Source organism: Mytilus edulis, chromosome 8 (assembly GCF_963676685.1).
Source record: "Mytilus edulis chromosome 8, xbMytEdul2.2, whole genome shotgun sequence".
In the NCBI taxonomy this organism is placed as follows: Eukaryota; Metazoa; Mollusca; class Bivalvia; order Mytilida; family Mytilidae; genus Mytilus; species Mytilus edulis.
In genome coordinates, this window is record NC_092351.1 from 29,649,461 (window position 1) to 29,670,968 (window position 21,508).

General features: G+C 34.0%; 1 protein-coding gene across 5 annotated transcripts in view; it reads right to left on the minus strand.

The window, feature by feature from the left end:
* Positions 1 to 21,508, minus strand: part of LOC139485358 (polyunsaturated fatty acid 5-lipoxygenase-like) — a 58,404-nt gene that overhangs the window by 18,444 nt on the left and 18,452 nt on the right. For 2 of the 5 annotated variants that reach the window (XM_071269782.1, XM_071269780.1), the window contains exons 2-3: positions 8,783 to 8,827; positions 7,568 to 7,696 (exon numbers count right to left, since the gene is read on the minus strand). In XM_071269782.1, coding sequence (XP_071125883.1) covers positions 7,568 to 7,696; positions 8,783 to 8,827 — 174 coding nt within the window. Of the gene's footprint in view, positions 1 to 7,567; positions 7,697 to 8,782; positions 8,828 to 14,049; positions 14,846 to 19,732; positions 20,265 to 21,508 lie in introns of those variants that run through there. The other 3 variants (XM_071269781.1, XM_071269779.1, XM_071269783.1) reach the window with 3 other exon arrangements.

The window sequence follows — 21,508 nt, forward strand, 5'->3', positions numbered from 1 at the left end:
ATGCGCGTTTCGTCTACAAAAGACTCATCAGTGACGCTCGAATCCAAAAAAGTTTAAAAGGCCAAGTAAAGCACGAAGTTGAAGAGCATTCAGGACCAAAATTCCTAAACGTTTTGCCAAATACAGCTAAGGTCATCTATGCGTGAGGTATATATAGATTATTTACGTAAAATTATTCTTATGTTTGTACAATAAAAAAGCACAATAAAAAAAAAGTATGTAAAAGTTCCGTTATTCTTGTTTATACCATCGTACTACAATAACCAAAAGTTCATAACCTTGTCAAGGAACGGCGTCTATTGTTTCAAAAAAAATATAAAACTTGCAACATGGAATCAAAATTAGAATAATGAAATGAGTAAATGGTCCCATGGGTGTCCCTTGCATCAAATATATTATGCCATTACACATTTAGTATGAATTATTAACATTGTGGACAAAATAAACTCGTCGTTTTGACTTTAAAAATGGTAATTTGTATGTTTATTACTTAATCATTATATTTCATTATGTCTCTGCAAGGCAATTCGGTATCATTTGATTTTTTTTGTTTCAAATGTCAAACTTATCATTAAAAAATAATGTGATGTGGTAGTAATGCCAATGAGACAACTATCCAACTATAGCCTTCTTTTAATTGTATTCATTATAGATCTAAGTATCGTTCTATCCTTCAGTAAAATATATATCCTTAGGGACGTCTGAGAGGCTGTGTGATGTATCAATACACTGTCATATTAAGTCGGAATTGATACGTGAAATCCGATACATCAGGTAGCAATAAACAGTTAGGAAAAAATACTAAAATTTGCCTTTATGAATTTTACCATCCCCTTTTCATTGCTTTCTTGCAATATCAAGCTTACTGTTTGTGTCATATAGGGGCATATGTATGTAATCAGAACCTTCCATAGATTTTATTTCCAGTATATAAAATGGCAAAATATAATTCCTTTTTGGTGTATCCATGGCAACAATCTGCATTTATTTGTTATAAAATATTGCAAAAAGGGGGGGGAAAGATGTCACATATTCCCCCAAAATTTGGCTAAAAGTAGAATTTCAATCGCTTGAAGTAATACCTTTTCTGAAACTGTGTACCTATATCATTCAGCAAATCCAATGAAAATCATATGTCTTTCATCTCTTTTTTTTGTAAAATTGCGTCAAAAACTTCGTGTAGAAAAAGAGTGTTTGTAAAACAGTACATTAATTTCTGGACCGATGACCGGTCAAGCTATGAAAATACGGACTGTCAAACAGAAAACAGCCCATAAAACATGTAAAAAATAGTCTTAATGCTCTTATAAACCATCTTTGAAGGCTAAATTAGCACTCATCTGTCTAAAAATTAATTTTATTACACAATAACTTTCCTATTTAAAAAATTCACAGGGGCCATAATGCGAAACTAAACTCCTAACTGTGTATTGCTACCTCAAGGGAGGAAAGCTTCAATTATGAAGGTCACGGTACGACCACCAATACACAAACTCCATTATTATCATACTACCTGACAAACTGTGAAACTATTCAACAAGGAAATCAACAAGACAATCACAAAACAATAAATGAAACACAAATATAACCATGATAACAGACAGTAAACAACGACCCCAATTGAATTACAGGCTCCTTACTTTAACTTCGGAAAGGCATGATAGTTAAAGTCAGTTACATGCTCCTTATTTTAACTTCGGAAAGGCATGCTAGTTAAAGCCAGTTACATGCTCCTTACTTTAACTTCGGAAAGGCATGATAGTAAAAGCCAGTTAGAGGCTCCTTACTTTAACTTCGGAAAGGCATGATAGTGAAAGCCAGTTACAGGCTCCTTACTTTAACTTCGAAAAGGCATGATAGTTACAGTCAGTTGCAGGCTCCTTACTTTAACTTCGGAAAGGCATGATAGTTAAAGTCAGTTACAGGCTCCTTACTTTAACTTCGGAAAGGTATGATAGTTAATGCCAGTTACATGCTCCTTACTTTAACTTCGGAAAAGCATGATAGTTAAAGCCAGTTACATGCTCCTTACTTTAACTTCGGAAAGGCATGATAGTTAAAGTCAGTTACAGGCTCCTTACTTAAACTTCGGAAAGGCATGATAGTTAAAGCCAGTTACATGCACCATTCTTTAACTTCGGAAAGGCATGATAGTTAAAGTCAGTTACAGGCTCCTTACTTTAACTTCGGAAAGGCATGATAGTTAAAGCCAGTTACATGCTCCTTACTTTAACTTCGGAAAGGCATGATAGTTAAAGTCAGTTACAGGCTCCTTACTTAAACTTCGGAAAGGCATGATAGTTAAAGCCAGTTACATGCTCCTTTCTTTAACTTCGGAAAGGCATGATAGTTAAAGCTAGTTACATGCTCCTTACTTTAACTTCGGAAAGGCATGATAGTTAAAGCCAGTTATAGGCTCCTTACTTTAACTTCGGAAAGGCATGATAGTTAAAGTCAGTTACAGGCTCCTTACTTTAACTTCGGAAAGGCATGATAGTTAAAGTCAGTTACAGGCTCCTTACTTTAACTTCGGAAACGCATGATGGTTAAAGTCAGTTACAGGCTCCTTACTTTAACTTCGGAAAGGCATGATAGTTAAAGCCAGTTACAGGCACCTTACTTTAACTTCGGAAAAGCATGATAGTTAAAGTCAGTTACAGGCTCCTTACTTTAACTTCGGAAAGGCATGATAGTTAAAGTCAGTTACAGGCTCCTTAGTTAAACTTCGGAAAGGCATGATGGTTAAAGTCAGTTACAGGCTCCTTAGTTTAACTTCGAAAAGGCATGATAGTTAAAGCCAGTTACAGGCTCCTTAATTAAACTTCGGAAAGGCATGATAGGTAAAGTCAGTTACAGGCTCCTTACTTTAACTTCGGAAAGGCATGATAGTTAAAGCCAGTTACAGGCTCCTTGCTTTAACTTCGAAAAGGCATGATAGTTAAAGCCAGCTACAGGCTCCTTACTTTAACTTCGGAAAGGTATGATAGTTAAAGCTAGGTAAAAGGCTCCTTACTTTAACTTCGGAAAAGCATGATAGTTAAAGTCAGTTACAGGCTCCTTAGTTTAACTTCGGAAAGGCATAATAGTTAAAGCCAGTTAGAGGCTTCTTACTTTAACTTCGGAAAAGCATGATAGTTAAAGTCAGTTACAGACTCCTTACTTTAACTTCGGAAAGGCATGATAGTTCAAGCCAGTTACAGGCTCCTTACTTTAACTTCGGAAAGGCATGATAGTTAAAGTCATTTACAGGCTCCTTACTTTAACTTCGGAAAGACATGATAGTAAAAGCCAGTTACAGGCTCCTTACTTTAACTTCGGAAAGGCATGATAGTTAAAGTCAGTTACAGGCTCCTTAGTTTAACTTCGGAAAGCATGATGGTTAAAGTCAGTTACAGGCTCCTTAGTTTAACTTCGGAAAGGCATGATAGTTAAAGCCAGTTACAGGCTCCTTAATTAAACTTCGGAAAGGCATGATAGTTAAAGTCATTTACAGGCTCCTTACTTTAACTTCGAAAAGGCATGATAGTTAAAGTCAGTTACAGGCTCCTTACTTTAACTTCGGAAAGGCATGATAGTTAAAGCCAGTTACAGGCTCCTTACTTTAACTTCGGAAAGGCATGATAGTTAAAGTCAGTTACAGGCTCCTTACTTTAACTTCGGAAAGGCATGATAGGTGAAGTCGGTTACAGGCTCCTTACTTTAACTTCGGAAAGGCATAATAGGTAAAGTCAGTTACAGGTTCCTAACTTTAACTTCGGAAAGGCATGATAGTTAGAGCCAGTTACAGGCTCCTTGCTTTAACTTCGGAAAGGCATGATAGTTAAAGCCAGTTACAGGCTCCTTACTTTAACTTCGGAAAGGTATGATAGTTAAAGCCAGTTACAGCCTCCTTACTTTAACTTCGGAAATGCATGATAGTTAAAGTCAGTTACAGGCTCCTTACTTTAACTTCGGAAAGGCATGATAGTTAAAGCCAGTTACAGTCTCCTTACTTTAACTTCGGAAAGGCATGATAGTTAAAGTCAGTTACAGGCTCCTTAGTTTAACTTCGGAAAGGCATTATAGTTAAAGTCAGTTACAGGCTCCTTACTTTAACTTCGGAAATGCATGATAGTTAAAGTCAGTTACAGGCTCCTTAGTTTAACTTCGGAAAGGCATGATAGTTAAAGTCAGTTAAAGGCTCCTTACTTTAACTTCGGAAAGGCATGATAGTTAAAGTCAGTTACAGGCTCCTTACTTTAACTTCGGAAAGGCATGATAGTGAAAGTCAGTTACAGGCTCCTTACTTTAACTTCGGAAAGGCATGATAGTTAAAGTCAGTTACAGGCTCCTTACTTTAACTTCGGAAAGGCATGATAGTTAAAGCCAGTTACATGCTCCTTACTTTAACTTCGGAAATGCATGATAGTTAAAGTCAGTTACAGGCTCCTTACTTTAACTTCGGAAAGACATGATGGTTAAAGCCAGTTACAGGCTCCTTACTTTAACTTCGGAAAGGCATGATAGTTAAAGCCAGTTACAGGCACCTTACTTTAACTTCGGAAAGGCATGATAGTTAAAGCCAGTTACATGCTCCTTACTTTAACTTCGGAAAGGCATGATAGTTAAAGTCAGTTACAGGCTCCTTAGTTTAACTTCGGAAAGGCATAATAGTTAAAGTCAGTTACAGGCTCCTTACTTTAACTTCGGAAATGCATGATAGTTAAAGTCAGTTACAGGCTCCTTACTTTAACTTCGGAAAGGCATGATAGTTAAAGCTAGTTACATGCTCCTAACTTTAACTTCGGAAAGGCATGATAGTTAAAGCCAGTTACATGCTCCTTACTTTAACTTCGGAAAGGCATGATAGTTAGAGTCAGTTACATGCTCCTTACTTTAACTTCGGAAAGGCATGATAGTTAAAGTCAGTTACAGGCTCCTAACTTTAACTTCGGAAAGACATGATGGTTAAAGTCAGTTACAGGCTCCTTACTTTAACTTCGGAAAGGCATGATAGTTAAAGTCAGTTACATGCTCCTTTCTTTAACTTCGGAATGGCATGATAGTTAAAGCCAGTTACAGGCTCCTTAATTAAACTTCTAAAAGGCATGATAGTTAAAGTCAGTTACAGGCTCCTTACTTTAACTTCGGAGAGGCATGATAGTTAAAGTCAGTTACATGCTCCTTTCTTTAACTTCGGAAAGGCATGATAGTTAAAGCCAGTTACATGCTCCTTACTTTAACTTCGGAAAGGCATGATAGTTGAAGTCAGTTACATGCTCCTTACTTTAACTTCGGAAAGGCATGATAGTTAAAGTCAGTTACAGGCTCCTTACTTTAACTTCGAAAAGGCATGATAGTTAAAGTCAGTTACAGGCTCCTTACTTTAACTTCGGAAAGGCATGATAGTTAAAGTCAGTTACAGGCTCTTGACTTTTCGGAAAGGCATGATAGTTAAAGTCAGTTACAGGCTCCTTACTTTAACTTCGGAAAGGCATGATAGTTAAAGCCAGTTACAGGCTCCTTACTTTAACTTCGGAAAGGCATGATAGTTAAAGCCAGTTACAGGCTCCTTACTTTAACTTCGGAAAGGCATGATAGTTAAAGCCAGTTACAGGCTCCTTACTTTAACTTCGGAAAGGCATGATAGTTAAAGTCAGTTACAGGCTCCTTACTTTAACTTCGGAAAGGCATGATAGTTAAAGTCAGTTACAGGCTCCTTACTTTAACTTCGGAAAGGCATGATAGTTAAAGCCACTTACATGCTCCTTACTTTAACTTCGGAAAGGCATGATAGTTAAAGTCAGTTACAGGCTCCTTACTTTAACTTCGGAAAGGCATGATAGTGAAAGCCATTTACAGGCTCCTTACTTTAACTTCGGAAAGGCATGATAGTGAAAGCCAGTTACAGGCTCCTTACTTTAACTTCGGAAAGGCATGATAGTTAAAGCCAGTTACAGTCTCCTTACTTTAACTTCGGAAAGACATGATAGTTAAAGCCAGTTACAGGCTCCTTACTTTAACTTCGGAAAGGCATGATAGTTAAAGTCAGTTACAGGCTCCTTACTTTAACTTCGGAAAGGCATGATAGTTGAAGTCAGTTACAGGCTCCTTACTTTAACTTCGGAAAGGCATGATAGTTAAAGTCAGTTACAGGCTCCTTACTTTAACTTCGGAAAGGCATGATAGTGAAAGCCAGTGATTCTAACGAAGAGAAGCAAGAGTTGGGCTCGGGTTGAAGCTATTGGTTCGGTCAACTTTAGAACATGTAGAAAGTTATCTCTGCCAACATGTCCAAGATAGATATAGACAAAAGAACCCTGGGATTAAACTCAAGGTTTGCTATATATTTTGATTAAAATTTAAATAAGATTCTGTTCACTTGTGCTAATAAGTGAAGTTGAAGCCATATTTTACTATTTTAAGAAATAAAGTGTCCAATTTTTAAAGGAGAATTTGAGTCTTTTTTTATTTTTTCCAGATCTTTACAATTAAACTTCTGGGGCAAAAACAATGACAGAATCAAGCTTGGGGAACGAAACCAATCAAGTTTAGGGGACGAAAATGTCAAGTTTAGAAGACAAAATATCAAGTTTAACGGACGAAAAGATGTACTAAATCCATCATTATCTAGGGTTATCATATCTTTAGTATATACTAAAAACACATTTTCAAGTTAACAGGTGTCAAATAATACACCAATCTCATTACGTAGCTCTCAATTGTGCGAACATATCTTTTTTGTAAAAGTTATAAGGAATAAATCATCAAAAGTAATTCGAACCTATTGCTAATCTCCACATAACTAGATAAAACAGCACACATTAGTGGACATTATTACTTTAATTACCGTCCGGACAGTATGAATGGACATTTATGTTATTTTAATATAATAAAGACCTTACAGCAGACAATTAAATCTTCTACGGAAATCGTCCGAGGAGTGCGGTATTGATATCTAATAGTATGATCGGTCTGCAATCTCACGTCAAGTGTTACCGAAAGAGCGATAAATAATGCATTACGTATATAATGCGTTTCTTACATAAATGATTTATCAAAATAGGATATTACACGTGTTCGTTATCTATTAATTTGCACTGCAAAAAGTTATGTAATACTAGTATCTGATTTACTGATAATGCAAATTATTTTTTTTAAATCTAATTTTGAAAACTTTTCAATCATCAATCGTTTTGAAAAAAAGTGTAAGATGGTCACCATTATCAGATATACTCAAAGTTATCACACATTATAAACTCAGAAATTACTGGTTGATAGTATATTTAATGATTTAAAGTCATAAGAAACCTCAAATTAAAAAAAAAATAATGCATATGTTTTTTTATTATAAAACTTTATCGTTAAACTTCGGCTTCGAAACACGAACTTTAATTACCTGCCATATTTTCACAACAACACTGACCAATTGAAAAACAATTGACGATTATACGAAATTTATGCGAAAAAATAATGAAATGGTGCACAGTAGACTAAGTTTATGATGTTTGTATGCATTGGTTCAAGAATTGGAATAACATTATTTTTTATCGGTCACTCGTTTATTATGACTTTAACCACATCTTACCTCCGGTTCACCAAATGCATCAGAGTAGACATTCGTGAGATCAAATAGACTTTCCCAGTTAGCACCATTCAACAACATGTGCAGCTTACTGGTTGCTATCATTTGAATTTTCCTCTTTGCGATATTCCACTGGATAAGAAAAAGATATTTATTCTTAAAAATTGAATAGCAGTGTTATCATTTATTAGCAACAGGTTTAGATTTTTACAATTCAACCAAAATGCTTACATGTTTATACAGTGTAAACCATCCTCTTGTTTAATTTCAACATTTAAAAATAAAACACCAAAAAACCTTTTGGAAATTATTAGAATTGTATATTAAAAGTAAATAAATAATCCTCCTTGTATTCTTGTTGTATTCCAAACAAACTTAGTATCTTAAGCAACGTTAACATAATATTATTCTAATCTAATTTATCATTTAATAAAATTGAGAATGGAAATGGGGAATGTGTCAAAGACACAACAACCCGACCATAGAAAAAACAACAGCAGGAGGTCACCAACAGGTTTTCAATGTAGCGACAAATTCTCGCACCCGGATGCGTCCTTCAGCTGGCCCCTAAACAAGTATCTTTCACCATTTTATCCACAAACTGTTTTTTGAATCAAAATCGTTCACTGGAGTAGAAACATGTGTCACTTAGGCCTCTTCTATCTGGCAGAAAAATATGCCATATGGACGTCTTTTTGATTGTGTAGGGTGTATCGCGACATGCCCGCTCGGAAAAGAGACGTAAAATATAATACAAATGTATATATAATGCAAGTGCAGAGTCATGCTTCCTTTACATTAAAGAACCCTTATAAAACTCTTTGAATGCCTGTCAGTGGATTGATGCTTGCAGTGGCTTGATGCTTGCAGTGGCTTGATGCTTGCAGTGGCTTGATGCTTGCAAAAATGTCTGCCTGTATTCAGCATACACTTTGTTTACATTGGCAGTCCAAATAAATTCCCCTCTCGTCATTCATGTTGTCCCAATTTGCAGAACGTATATACACTATAGATGAACTGTTTATGTGTTCCCGTCCTGAATATGCATGACATATTTGCCACTGGACTTAAAGCAAACACAATCAATATTTCAAAAGTATCCGATATTTGTAAGTTTGTACATATGAAGCTCTTTTCAAGTTGGGCAACTTTTTACGTCTTTTATACAGAATAAGCAAAGATAAATATAAATGTAAAATTAAATAAGTAAATACATACTTTGTAATCAAATGAGAACTGTTCGTCACTTGGGATTTCTTTGACCTGGAAATAAACAAACAATATTTATATCATACCGTAGGTAACTTCAAATAGCTTAACAATTATCTTTGAAACTCGAGATCTTGTTTATTAATACGTGTTTACTACATATATATATATATAAAAAAAAGAAGATGTGGTATGATTGCCACAAGTGACCATGCAAATGACACAGAAATTAACAACTGAAGGTCACCATACGGCCTTCAACAATGAGCATAGCCCATACCTTTCTTTTTTATGTATAAGCTTCCTATCTTAGGAACACCCCTTAATTGGTAATAGGGAATAGTTACATAAATGGGTAAATCGTAGATTTTTTTAAGCTTTTAAAAAGATATGGGTTAAATAAAAACGAGAATAAAATGGTCCAGTAGACGTGCTCTGTACAGATAGTGATAAGGTTTAAAAAAAAAATAACATACAATTGGGAATGGCAATATATTTAGATAGGATTACCGCATAGTCAGCTATGATTTGTTTTATTCGTGATAATTTGAGATATAATTCACTCTTGTTAATTTGCAGTCACATTCATTTTAATTATGTATTCAAGAATCTTACTAAGGAATTGTAATGCAAATATGAGAGTATTCGTTAGGAACTTTATCCGCTATAGAATAAAACCCCGGATTTGTGTTCTCCAATGCACAAATATTGGGTTAACGACATCTTAATGTTGATTCCGCTTTAACTGGTGTTAGGGGGCACCTTGAGCTTGACTTTGAGTGGGGACCTTTGTTCCGTTTTCAAGGCATGACTACGGTTGTGAGAAGAACATCATTAAACGAACAGTTCCTTAGCTAAGGGTTTTGTCACATGTGAAGGAATTGCGTGCGATGAACTATTACAGCATTGACGTTCTTTATGCAATCCAACTTTATTTAGTGACAAATACATATTACGAGAAAAATAACTCTTTAAATGTGTGTGTATTATACAATTACTGTCTTTTGATGAGCTAAATATGTGGTTTGATTGACTTTTGAAAAATTGATATTCACTAAGGCCAACAGTTGAAGTGAATATCTGTTTTTCAAAATTCGATTAAACCACATAATTTCCGAAACCAAAGACAGTAATTATTCTAATCCTTATTCCGAGAGAGAAATTATTATCCAATGACAATTATTTACCTAAAACCAAATGTACATCAAACTATAAAATTGTGAATGAAAATGGGGAATGTGTCAAAGAGACAACAACCCGACCAAAGAGTAAAAATCGGCCGAAGGCCATCACTGGGTCTTGGTATAGAGAGAGTAGAGTGTGTGTCAGAGTATAGCCAGTATACCAGATTGGTTATTGGGAACTTCAGCAATTCAAACTTGTCTTTCTTGTCAGTGGAATGAGTTTTCAGAAATTATCATGGGATCCTTCCAAACCTTGTTTAGCTTCTGGAATTGACTATTTTAATACCAATTTTTAGTGTGCCTTGTGAGAGAGGATTTCCTACTCAGAAAATGATTCTGAGTAGATTAAGAAACTCTATGTCCAACATGGTTTTGAATGTTCTCATGATGATTTCTGAGACATTAAGAATTTTGACTTTGATGAAGCCCTCAATGAGTGAAAGCGTATGAAAGCAAGGAAAGTTTACAGGCAGTAAACTGTTTTTTTTATGATTTTAATGATATATGTTACTAGTATAATAAATGTACATATAGATCTGTGTCTTGAAAAATATATGAAATTGCTATGTTGCTCGTATGCCACTCAATATAGATAAAAGTAAAAAAAAAAAACATTGTCTAATGATGGTTTATATAGAAAGTGATGTTAAAAAACGTTACATATATACGTTCCGCACGATCAATTTTCTCCCGTTGAATATGCTTTCTTTTCTAGTAAAAATCCAATTTATAAAGAGAAAACGTTCTAAAATAATACCGATATTCATGCTGAGTTCACACGTAATTCGAACTCGATTCGCATTAACTAATTCGAATTGGTTTAATTCGCATTCGAAACGTTTTACGTCCTAACGCCAATTCTAATTCGAATTGCAATGCGCGTCAAATTCGCTTTACTGTCCAAACGACGTTAACTTTTAATTCGTATTAACAAAAGTGTATTTCTAATGCGAATTGGATAATTCGAAGTAGCTAATTTGAATCAATTCGAATTAAAGAAGAAGAGTGTGTGAACGCGATTAACGAATTCGATTCGCATTCAATTCGAATTCAATTCGAATTAAATGTACGTGTGAACGAGGCATCATACTGCTCTCGTTCTATTTGAGCAGTCAAATGCGTTGACTGTATATTTTTATGTCATATACAGTCACTGACCCGATACAACTATTCCTCATGAATATTTAAATAGAAGTTGTCGAAACTATATCTAATTATTCATACGACCTCTTCAACCTGTTCTTGTTTCCAATGTATACAACTGCGGGTTTCAATCGGTAATGTAACATTTCATTGTGTTGTACATTTCTCCGCCTGATATGAGGGCTTTTTAAAGGGGGATTTTTACCAATATTTAAATCAAATAAATAACATTAACACATTAAACAAAAATTGAAAATGCGTTTTCTAGATTGCAGTATAAAGACAATAATAGTGCATTGACTTGACATATCAACAATATAAGGATTCGGTCCATAACGGAGAAAAAGCTCGGCACAGCCTCGCATTTCCCCGTTTCTAAGCCTCATCCTTATATCGTTGATATGTCAAGTCAATGCACTTTTATTGTCTATTTATAAATTTATTATGTCCACTTGTTAAATGTATAGACACCTCATGACTTATATGACCAAAACGAACATAACGACTCGAGAATAGCAAAACAAATCTAATTTTACAGTTAAAATTACTAGGATATAATTTCATTAGATGTATGTTTCATTATAATACGTTATTCTGATTTCCTACACTGCAATTAACCAACTTCAGTACACATAACATTTATCATGCATGATGATACGAGGTCCCACAAAAAGTGCACAGGTAAATTAGATAAAAAAAATCGTGTTTTCATGATCCTAGCTAAAAAAATGTAATTATAAGTATTGAATGCTTCTTTTTGTAACGTCATAGGGTTGTAAAAGCGTTTTTTAGAATGAAGCGCTTCTGCTTTTCTTACAAAATGTACATCGGTCAACGCTGTTGCACCCTAAATGAAGTTACAGAAAGAACCATTCAATTCTTACATAACTTTTAAATACGTAATTTCTTGACGTGTTATAAATAGTAAGAAAGGTAAGAAATGTAGTTCAAGATTATAAATTGTAACTTAATCCCCTGTACTGGGACGAGAGATCTAGGTAACATAAAAAAATGTGTCGTAATATAAATTATATTTAACTATTATGGTCTGTTTATAATGCTAGTACATATAAGGCTTTGTAACTTTGTAAGAGAGCTTATATTTCAAAACACATAAAAACTAATAAACAGCTTTCAGAACAACATTTGTTTGTCTATCTTTCATTCTTCATTCCTATATTCATTCATTGATTCACTTTTTGCAATACAAGATATCATAAAATTTGGAATTTAAACGGGAAACGTGTCAACAAGACATTTTAGTGTTATGTCGTTGTTCTCCTCTTATATTTAATGCGTTTCCCTCGGTTTTAGTTTGTTACCCCGATTTTGTTTTTTGTCCATGGATTTATGAGTTTTGAACAGCGGTCTACTACTGTTGCCTTTATTTATAACCCGAATAAAGAGCAGAAAACAGCACAAGGCCTTCAATGGGTCTTCAACACGATGAAAAATCCCACACCCGGAGGTGAGCTTCAGCTGGTCCTTAAACAAAAATGTGTGCTAGTTCATGAACAATGGACGTCATACTAAACTCCAAAACTAATAAATGAACCAAAATTAATAAAGGCATACAGTAGCTGAGTTTGCTTTTCATTAGAAAATTCATATATAGCTCCACTATCTCAATCCTAGCAGGACACTTATGTACTGCAAATAATTGATTTATCATCCATTGCAATAGAACATCAAATGCTTTTTAAAGTCATATGGTACTTCATTTTATTTTAAAGTTGAAGAAGTTTATACATTTGAATTGCAAAGTTTTACTATAAAACACGTGTACTTTAAAAGGGGAAATCCTTTATCGTATCAAAACGAAAGTTAATAAGCAAGGCAAAATTTTCACTTAATGAAACATATTTTGTCGATTATATGTTATGGATTCGTAATAAATGTTTTAAAAAAATCATGCATAGATGACTGTTAAGAATATATAAATGCATTGGTTTAAATTCATTTCCGTAGCATTACAATTTCGTTTTTAATATACGACTTTAAATGTGATTAAATATTTTAACTGTCTATATATGTTGTAGCCTTTTTAAAATTCAGTATGTGGTTAATATATTTTTACGTAAAACAGTTTTATACAATGTTTTTTTTCAACGAGGGATATATGATAAAAAGATAACTACTTCCAACCATGCCATTTTCATATTTTTCATATGAGATGTATTATCAGCCTTCGGTCAATATAAGCTCGGCAATGTTTTCGCGTCTTGAGCTAGGACTTAACATACAGTTGATATGAAGACTTGTCATGTTACAGGAATCATATGGTACAAAAAATAAGTGGATTCCATGCCGGAACCCGTGCTTTTAAGTAACATTAATTCTATCAAATTATTAATATTATTTTTTCTTTATTGCTTCTATTTTATATAGTGAATGATTCAACTTGACATCGGTAGAACTTTATATCATAAATGTAAAAAGTTTTTATTGGAATGTTTTACAAACGGATGTTCTTTTTACTTTATAAATGAACTTTTCGAAATTAAGTGTTATCATTTCAATGATTTAGCAAACATTTCAACTATAACCAATAAAACAATCATGCTGAAATGGAAAATGATTGTTTAATACATTTAACAATGATATGATATCAGTTGAAATGACAATAAATATACTGAATAAAATTCTAATGAATGAAAACCAAAATAATCTACTACGTTTTGTACCCGTCTGTCTCTACAGACAACAGAAAATTAGTTTAACACGGTCACCGACTTTGCCTCAGATAAATTGACTTGTTGTTCAGTAAGTTGTCTAACCCGTTTATCAAAGAGGATTACTTATATACACAAACATATTATTTTGTTTATAACTTACGAACAAAAATAAGAAAAACCGCGGCAATCGATTGTAAGATTGTGTTTTACGGAACAGGAAAATGGAATTTTAGACATATTTAAATATATTTGTGTATAAAAATTATTTGCCTACCTGGGCAGGACCACCTTTGATTTTCTCAGTAATTTGGTAAGATTGTCTTTTGTCATTTAGTTCCATTAGTCTTTGTTCTGGATGGGGATCTAACTGGGGTAATGATGTATCCAAATGTCTTATGATATAGTGATAATCCGCTTTAATCCAACGGAAGACGGGGAACACGTACGTGTCATTAGTTTTCATATTTTCTATACAAATCTTATCCACATACCAGTCACTGGCGAGCCCAGCATTGTCTCGCCAGAACTCTATTTCAGCAATTTCATTCCCAAAATGACTAGGCTTTTTAACTGGAAACGCATCTATATTTCCTTTCTCGAAATCATTCCGAAAGAACTTATCCAATACAAATTCCTCAGTTTTATTTTCACTATAATCTTGAAGAATTATTTGAACATTAGCATCTGTTCCAGAATTTAACCTGTCACCAGTCTTGACATATATCATAAAATTTGCTTTTTCAAAGCTTGATACACAATCACCCATGCTGAAAGTCAGTCTAAAATAGAAGCTTCTTAGCCAGGTCAATATATAAACAGAAACGCTGTGACGAAGTATCGGATAACTGATTGGGCATAAAATGTCTAATTTGATATTATTACATTTTATGTCCCTATCTATGTTTATATTTACCAATATCATATCTTAAGAATGCACATGTCAACAGGTATCACAGGTAATTGTGTAGTTCAAGTGAACATTATTTAAGTTCCTGATTCAACAATTTTGATATTTGATTCAAAATTTAAACGAAAACTTTACGGTGGGTGTTCACAAGCCCCAGATTAATAAACTTCTTTTTTTTTAATTCTTTTTCACAGATCATTTAACCGATAATATTTGTGTAGTGTTTTATGTACACTAAGCCATTTTACTATAGAAAGTCGTATTACTATAAACCAGCTGTGTAAAACGAGAAATCTAATGACATTCAAGAGGGCAAAATATAGCATACCATAGGCGAAAGAGTGCTTCGCTAAAAATTTGGGCGACACAAACCATGCAGAATAGCAAGTATGAGAGTAAACATGACAGGAACTGGAATTGAGTACCATGTAAGAATACCACGTTACTGGAATAGAATGAAATGAAACAATAGCAGCAAAAATTACTAAAATTGAATGACATGTACGAAAATCGATAAACATGACAAGCTGGCATTACATGACATATACGAATCTCAATAAACATGACTGGAATTGAATAACATGTAAGAATGATTACAGATTGTGTTAGTAAACATGTCTGGAGTTGAATGACACGACGAATATCAGCAAACATGACTGGAGTTGAATGACACGACGAATATCAGTAAACATGACTGGAGTTGGATGACACGACGAATATCAGTAAACATGACTGGAGTTGGATGACACGACGAATATCAGTAAACATGACTGGAGTTGTATGACAGAACAAATATCAGTAAACATGACTTGAGTTGAATGACACGACGAATATTAGTAAACATGACTGGAGTTGGATGACACGACGAATATCAGTAAACATGACTGGAGTTGGATGACATGACGAATATCAGTAAACATGACTGGAGTTAGATGACACGACGAATATCAGTAAATATGACTGGAGTTGAATGGCATGTACGAATAGAATGACTGGAATTCAATGACATGTAATGTTCGGTATATTCGAATAATCACAGTAAACATGACTTGAATAATAGGACATAAACGAATCTCGGTAAACATGGCTTGAATAATAGGACATAAACGGATCTCAGTAAACATGGCTTGAATAATAGGACATAAACGGATCTCAGTAAACATGGCTTAAATAATAGGACATAAGCGGATCTCAGTAAACATGACATGAATAATAGGACATAAACGGATCTTAGTAAACATGGCTTGAATAAAAGGACATAAGCGGAACTCAGTAAACATGACATGAATAATAGGACATAAACGGATCTTAGTAAATATGGCTTGAATAATAGGACATAAACGGATTTCAGTAAACATGGCTTGAATAATAGGACATAAATGGATCCCAGTAAACATGACTTGAATAATAGGACATAAACGGATCTTAGTAAACATGGCTTGAATAATAGGACATACACGGATCTCAGTAAACATGGCTTGAATAATCCTCACTAAACATTGCTTGAATAATAGGACATAAACGGATCTCAGTAAACATGTCTTGAAAAATAGGACATAAACGGATCTCAGTAAACATGACTTGAATAATGGGACATTAACGGATCTCAGTAAACATGGCTTGAATGATAGGACATTAACGGATCTCAGTAAACATGGCTTGAATAATAGGACATACACAGATCTCAGTAAACATGGCTTGAATAAAAGGACAGATCTCAGTAAACATGACTTGAATAATAGGACATTTACGGGTCTCAGTAAACATGGCTTGAATAATAGGACATTAACGGATCTCAGTAAACATGGCTTGAATAATAGGACATAAACAGATTTCCGTAAACATGGCTTGAATAAAAGGACATAAACGGATCTCAGTAAACATGGCTTGAATAATAGGACATACACGGATATAATGGGACATTAACGGATCTCAGTAAACATGGCTTGAATAATAGGACATTAACGGATCTCAGTAAACATGGCTTGAATAATAGGACATACACAGATCTCAGTATACATGGCTTGAATAAAAGGACAGATCTCAGTAAACATGACTTGAATAATAGGACATTTACGGATCTCAGTAAACATGGCTTGAATAATAGGACATTAACGGATCTCAGTAAACATGGCTTGAATAATAGGACATAAACAGATCTCAGTAAACATGGCTTGAATAAAAGGACATAAACGGATCTCAGTAAACATGACTTGAATAATAGGACATACACGGATATAATGGGACATTAACGGATCTCAGTAAACATTGCTTGAATAATAGGACATTAACGGATCTCAGTAAACATGGCTTGAATAATAGGACATACACAGATCTCAGTTAACATGGCTTGAATAAAAGGACAGATCTCAGTAAACATGACTTGAATAATAGGACATTTACGGATCTCAGTAGACATGGCTTGAATAATAGGACATTAACGGATCTCAGTAAACATGGCTTGAATAATAGGACATAAACAGATCTCAGTAAACATGGCTTGAATAAAAGGACATAAACGGATCTCAGTAAACATGGCTTGAATAATAGGACATACACGGATCTCAGTAAACATGGCTTGAATAATCCTCAGTAGACATGGCTTGAATAATAGGATATAAACGGATCTCAGTAAACATGGCTTGAATAATAGGACATAAACGGATCTCAGTAAACATGGCTTGAATAATAGGACATACACGGATATAATGGGACATTAACGGATCTCAGTAAACATGGCTTGAATAATAGGACATTAACGGATCTCAGTAAACATGGCTTGAATAATAGGACAAACAGATCTCAGTAAACATGGCTTGAATAAAAGGACAGATCTCAGTAAACATGACTTGAATAATAGGACATTTACGGATCTCAGTAAACATGGCTTGAATAATAGGACATTAACGGATCTCAGTAAACATGGCTTGAATAATAGGACATAAACAGATCTCAGTAAACATGGCTTGAATAAAAGGACATAAACGGATCTCAGTAAACATGGCTTGAATAAAAGGACATACACGGATCTCAGTAAACATGGCTTGAATAATAGGACATACACAGATCTCAGTAAACATGGCTTGAATAATAGGACATTAACGGATATCAGTGAAGACCTGTTGGTGACCCTCTGCTGTTGTTTTTTATTTGGTCGGGTTGTTGTCTCTTTGACACATTCCCCATTTCCATTCTCAATTTTATCAGTAGACATGGCTTGAATAATAGGATATAAACGGATCTCAGTAAATATGGCTTGAATAATAGTACATAAACAGATCTCAGTAAACATGACTTGAATAATAGGACATAAACAGATCTCAGTAAACATGACTTGAATAATAGGACATAAATGGATCTCAGTAAACATGGCTTGAATAATAGGACATAAACAGATCTCAGTAAACATGACTTGAATAATAGGACATAAACAGATCTCAGTTAACATGGCTTGAATAATGGGACATACACGGATTTCAGTAAACATGACAGAAATTGAATGACGTACATGTACGAAAATCTCCGCAAAAATAGCTTGCATAATTGACGTGTAAAAATCTCAATAAAATAGCTTGAATGAAATGACACGTTTCAATCCCAGTAAACATAGCTGAAATAAATACGACGTATAAGAATCTAAGTGAACTTGAATTAAATGACGTGTATTAAAGAATGCATGGATAAATGCGTGAGGGTTGCTTACCATCTAGTGGCAACATTACATCTGATAAGGACGAAAACATGTTAATGTGGTATGAACAATGAATACTACACTTTAAACGAGCACTGAGGACGAGGACATTACAATGATTCGGTTATAAAAACAATTCTGACTTAGTGCAGACATTTTTTAAATGTTGATGACTACAACGAATGTTTCTTCCTTTTTTTCCAACGAAAAAATTGAAATAAAACTCATTTCTATGGTGGCTGGATGCGGCCATTTCCCCTTTTCGTGTTTTCGCGTTTTTTCCTTTCACTTTTCCAGAGCGAACTCGCGAAATCAAGAAAGCGAAATCGAGAAATTGAGAAATCAAGAAATCGGGAAATCGAGAAATCGAGAAATTGGGAAATCGGAAATCGAAAAAGCGAGAAAGCGAAAACGAGAAATCGAGAAATTGAGAAATTCATTTCGCGTTTTCACGTTTTCGCTTTCGTGTTTTCGCGGGTTTTTTTTAGATGTGTTCAGCTTTTATGATAATACTCATACTAGAATAATCATTTAGATATGGAATGAGGATTAACGTTTAATATATAATATGACAAAGTTGATGGGAAACTATTTGAGTGGAAAGGCATGCAAATCTTTAAAAGAAAAAGCTAAAACAAAGTTTGCATGTCAAACAATATAAGTTCCAATGGACAGCAGAAATATAGATTAAATGTAAAATATAATAGTAAACGATAATATAAAAGCCATTCCTGATAATTTATTTCTTATAGTCAGTGTGGGAGGAAACTAGACATTTCCACGCTTTTTACGGGCACAAATGCCACCCACCTAATCCTTGTTCTGTCATCGAAGGTGTGTATGCCTTTAACCTTATAACATCATTAAACTAAAAGTACACATATTAAGTAGCTTCTACTAGTATTCATATTAATATGACGATCTTTTTTGTATTCAATACTCCTGATGTATTAATGCGTTCAAAAACATACATTTTCATTACAGCGATTAGTTTACAAATAGATATTATTAACTTTAAATGTTAGATCATAATCTGAAAGCCAAAATTTGCATATATATATTCAACGCTAACTCGTTTTTTGAACAAAAAATGTACGATGTTTTTGTTGTTTTTGTTGGTTGGTTTTTTTTGTTTTTTTTTTTTAATTTTCTACCTTTAGATCCAATAATTTTCCTTGAGTATTGTAAATAATCCCAACATATGTGGACTAAAACATGATTTGGGTCAAATTTGTATTTATTTAACATTGTTATTCCTCGGATTAATACCTATATTTATCGCAATCTGTTGCATTGCCTCGACATTATACGTTTATAAGATTGTGGAATCATTCATCAAACCAACAATTAATCATGTACCTGGGCTGGTCCATTTTCAAATTTGACCTTCAACTGATACGTCTTCCTTTTCTCGGAGAGTTCCATATATCTCTGATTTGGGTATTTATCACACTGGGAGAGAGAGGTGTCCAAATGTTGAATGCAGTAATGATAGTTCCCCTTAATCCATCGAAAAACCGGGAAAATACTGGCTTCCGCTGTGGTCTGATTTTTCACTTCGATCCAATCTACATACCAGGAACTTGAAATTCCTGAAGTGTCTCGCCAAAGTTCTATCCGCTCGATTTGAGGAATATTTATGTTTGATTCTACGGGAAAAGAATCAATTGTTCCTGATTCAAAATCATTTCTGAAAAAGTTGTCCAAGACAAATTCTTCTGTTTTAATTCCTTTACATCCATAAAGAATTATGCTTACATTTGCATCGGTTCCTGAGAATTTTTTGTCGCCAGTTTTGACAAGAACAATGTAAGAAATTCTGCCCATTTCTCATTCACACAAGAACAATGTAATAAATCTTGCCCAATTGTCATTCACACCAGAACAATGTAATTAATCCTGTGTAAATGTCATTCACACAAGAACATTGTAAGAAATCCTGCCCAATTGAGAACAACGTTAAAAATTATGTCCATTTCTCACTCACACACGAATCATATCAAACTTAAACTTTAAGACAAATCGTCTTTTAACAGTTGTTAGCATCTAATTAGAGTTTAATGAAGGAAGAATCTCTGCATTTAAATAGTTTTGCAGATTATAGATACGGTTCGCTACTTTTATCTAAACCTGTGCACGCACTTAATTCGACCAATTATCCAATTGTTATTGTAAACCATTCTATAACATATTATACATAACACGGTTGAGACTAAGCACACATCTTTAAAGTGTTACATAAGCCTGAAATGTTATCTGTTTTAATTATTTTAAAACCATATTGCACAGATATCTTAACGTTTATGAGATAATGCAGCCCATGTCTGTTAATTATTTTGCACTGATTTGCACACAAATTCCTGTGGAATCCTAGTCATTAATCGTTGGTTCTCTCGTTTAAATTGTTTCACATTTTGTCTCGTTTAAACTGTTTCACATTTTGCCTCGTTTTTTAAACTGTTTCACATTTTGTCTCGTTTAAATTGTTTCATTTTTGTCTCGTTTAAATTGTTTCACATTTTGTCTCGTTTAAACTGTTTCACATTTTGTCTCGTTTAAACTGTTTCACATTTTGTCTCGTTTAAATTGTTTCACAATTTTTCTCGTTTAAATTGTTTCACATTTTGTCTCGTTTAAACTGTTTCACATTTTGTCTCGTTTAAATTGTTTCACAATTTTTCTCGTTTAAACTGTTTCACATTTTGTCTCGTTTAAATTGTTTCACAATTTTTCTCGTTTAAATTGTATCACATTTTGTCATGTCGGGGCCTTTCATAACTGACAATACGTCATAGAATCTGCTCATTACTGACAGGTTACGGTGACCAATAGTTGCTTTTATACATGTCAATTATATTCGAATGCGGTTTAGAAAATAGTGTATTGTAATTCTACAAGTTCTATAAATTATTAGGAACTTATTAAGTAAATGGTTTTTTTGTCTAAGTCTATTAAAGTATACAAATAAGAAGATGTGGTATGATTACAATGCGACAACTATCCAACAAAGTTCAAATGAAGTGGATGTAAGCAATATTAGGCAACTGCACGGCCTTCAAAGATTAGGAATAACCCATACCGTATAGTTGGATATAAAAGGCGTGGTCAGTAAATTTGAAATACCGAACAGAGAGC